Source organism: Melanotaenia boesemani, chromosome 1 (genome assembly GCF_017639745.1).
Source record: "Melanotaenia boesemani isolate fMelBoe1 chromosome 1, fMelBoe1.pri, whole genome shotgun sequence".
NCBI classification, from domain to species: Eukaryota; Metazoa; Chordata; class Actinopteri; order Atheriniformes; family Melanotaeniidae; genus Melanotaenia; species Melanotaenia boesemani.
This window is the reverse complement of record NC_055682.1, coordinates 28,180,156-28,183,391: the sequence shown is the minus strand read 5'-3', so window position 1 is coordinate 28,183,391 and position 3,236 is coordinate 28,180,156. Positions and strand designations below refer to the sequence as shown.

At 39.1% G+C, this 3,236-nt stretch overlaps 1 protein-coding gene across 1 annotated transcript in view; it reads left to right on the top strand.

Moving 5' to 3' along the window:
* Positions 1-1,120: 1,120 nt before the first annotated feature.
* sec11a (SEC11 homolog A, signal peptidase complex subunit) overlaps positions 1,121-3,236 on the top strand; it is an 8,444-nt gene continuing 6,328 nt past the window's right edge. Inside the window, exons 1-2 of the mRNA XM_041990143.1 lie at positions 1,121-1,302; positions 1,698-1,807. Of these exons, the coding sequence (XP_041846077.1) occupies positions 1,252-1,302; positions 1,698-1,807 (161 nt within the window). The 5' untranslated portion in view covers positions 1,121-1,251. The remainder of the gene's footprint in view (positions 1,303-1,697; positions 1,808-3,236) is intronic.

Here is a 3,236-nt window from a genome sequence, read left to right as displayed (position 1 = left end):
TTGTAAATACAGCCATTAATGTGAAATAAATGACTAATTGTGTTTTTATTGGTAGTTGTTAGGTTTATGACACAATTAGTCCCCATATTTCATATTATATGCTTTACCTCATCTTGTTCATATTTGGATACAGGATGACTCCTGTGTACTTATTGCAAGTGATTAAAGCTGCACTCTTCAAATAATTTCATAAAAGAGGCTAAATATACGCATCAGCAAGGCTCACTTAAAATAAAATACAAAACCTTTCAATTGTTCATAGTTCTTAGTAAAGTTTATGGACAAATGCAGCTCTGTATCATCATGGATGCTAGCTCTAGAGCTTTCACAGAAGAACATAAAGGCTAAATCTGAATAAAAATAGTGTTGTCAACACTATTTTTGTATGTTTATTGCAGAAAAAAGGGGTGAAGATATCAGATGAATCTACAGCTGCAAATAATATGCTCAAAAAGATTTTGTGAACTTTTTTGCATTAAGTTCACAACAGCCTTCTGTAGTGGAAACAAAATGTGAAGTAAGCTATTTGTCATATTTAAAACAACACTTGTTGGCAGACATACAGTATAGTATCCATTCTCTTCAGTCTGGAGGATGCATCGTCCATACTTCCGAAAAGGCATTTCAAATTTTCATTAAATCAAGCAACAGAAAAGTTTTCAAGCTCACATCTGTCTATTTTAAAACATTGAATGTAAAAAACTGCAGTGGATTTTTTTCAGTCTTTCACAGAAGGTGATGATCTTATGTCTAATCTACTAACCTACTGACAAGAAGCATAATTACAAAATGTGCCATCTGGTGCTTCCATCTATTGGGTGTAAGGGTTGCTGCCATCCAATCCAAATTAATATCCTATTTTAGAAGTTAATTTTCAATTTTCAAATCAAACCACGTATGAACTGTGGAGCACATAAAGTTTAAAAACAGTTTCTTTTCAAGTACTTATGTAAAATTTTATTTTAATGCTCTAATAAATAAAAATGTTCCCTCTCACCGTAGCACATTTGAAACAAAGCCAACGACGTGTTTCTTTTTTTAGGTGTTTTTTAGAAACCCCCTCAGCTCTGAACTCTCGTATCCTGAACTGACACCTCAACACAGCGCTCTCACGTGGGCGGGACTTCCGGTTGAGCGCACCCGGAAGATTCGGATGCAAGTTTTTCTTTTCGTCTGTACATCCATATGCTCGTTACTTTAAACGTGTTAATGTAATTTGGGTGTATTTTCTACTCTGTAGTATTTCCAACGATGTTATCTTTAGACTTTCTTGACGATGTTCGTCGCATGAATAAGCGGCAGGTATGTATCGGAGTATTAGTTGCTGACTGTCTCTTTGTGTAGCAGTGCACCTCAGAGCTAACCGCAACTAGCCGCCGATCGATTTTTAACGTTTGCAGACTGTCAGTTGTTAGCGAGCTGCAAAGTGATCTGTTTTATGCACATTCATCTTTTAAATGTAGTCTTTTATACGGCAGCGTGAATTACTTGTGTAAAGCTTGTGTAAAAAACAGTTCTCTTTACAATGTTGCTAGCTGCATCCCTCGTTTTTTACACTATTGTCTTTGCACCATTACTTTAACCCACAACTAACGTCAGATGTTGTTGCAAACAATGTTTTGTTTTTTCCAGTTATACAGGCACACTTATGCTTAGACAGATATTGACGTTTGTGATTTTCTTTTTCTATTCCCCAGCTCTATTACCAGGTGCTGAACTTTGGTATGATTGTTTCCTCTGCGTTGATGATCTGGAAGGGTCTAATGGTTGTCACTGGTAGCGAGAGTCCCATTGTAGTTGTTCTCAGGTAAGTTTAGTTGGTAGGTTTCTGATCTGTTTTGAATGTTTAGCCTCTGCTAGTGAGAGTTAGTGTTGTGTCAGCTGAATGGACATCCCCAAGGTTGTAACCCATGATGATGTTAAGTCCCTAATGGTGGTGGAGGGAGGTACCTCCATCACTACCTGGAGCCATCACTTCCCTTAACGATTCTGATGGTTCGGGAGGTTTACATTTTCTTCCAGATGACTTCAAAATAATATTATGAAAATAGAGTTTTAATCACTTAGATATATATGCCACAAAGGATTATTCATATGTATTATAGAAGCTGAAGGGTCAACAAGTCTAATGAATATTTCATTTTCCCACTTATACATAAGTTTTGCAAAGTTTGTTACCAAGGTAATATTTTTATACATTATATTTCTAGTGCAACTTACCAGTTAACACCCCCAGTGAGTCTGAGCCGGACAAACGTCGAAGAAGAACCATAGCATCAACCGGCAAAAAACAGAAAAAACATAGTAACAACCGGAAAACACAACACACAGCATGAAAGGGGATATATAGGATGAGGAGATGATGGTGGTCTTTGGACTATTGTTAACAGAAAAAGCCAGAACTGAAAAAAATAACAGATTGGAGACGGCATGAACACGGACTTTATTTACTTCCCTGTTCCCCAGCCAGCTCGCTCTCTTATTGGCTACATTTTATACCACGTCACCATCCACGTAGTCAGAATGCACGAGTCGTCGGCTCGTAACACACCACAGACCAAATGATGATTGGACAGGGAAATCTCACGATGATCGGGCGTTTGCCATCCAAGGTCGGGAAGAGGCAAAATCGGGACAAAAACAGCCCAAAAATCTTTGTGTGTACCAGGCCTTAGATGCATCCCTTCTCCAGCACACCTGAATCAAATGGTTGTCTCGTTACCAGGCCTTCTGCAGAGCTGGATGACATGTGCATGAGGGAATTCAGCCATTTCATTCAGGTGTGCTGGAGAAGGATCGCATCTAAAAGTTGCAGGATAGTAGATCTCCAGGACTAGACTTGGGCACCTCTATGTTACGTAGTTCCTATACCATGTGGACCAGCTCCACTGGAGATGTTGGCTGAAGAATCAGATACTCTTATTTCACTGTCTGAGCCCTGCATGTTGTCTCTAACTTTGTGCTTCCTCATATTGCAGATGCTTTGCCTCTTTCCTCTTTTCTCTGTTGTGGTCTCCCGCCCCCACCTCCTCCTCCTGTCTCTCATCGCCTTGCCTTGCACTATCTCACTGTCACATTTCTGTTGCTCTTCATGCGCTCCATTTCTTCCATCAACCTTGCTCAGTTGTTCAGTCTGATTCTCTCACCTTACTTTTGGTGAGAAAGAAAAACGAGATGCTTACTTTCCTCATTATTTATGCAAGATTTGAAGTAACTTTACAGTGTTTTCCTTGAAA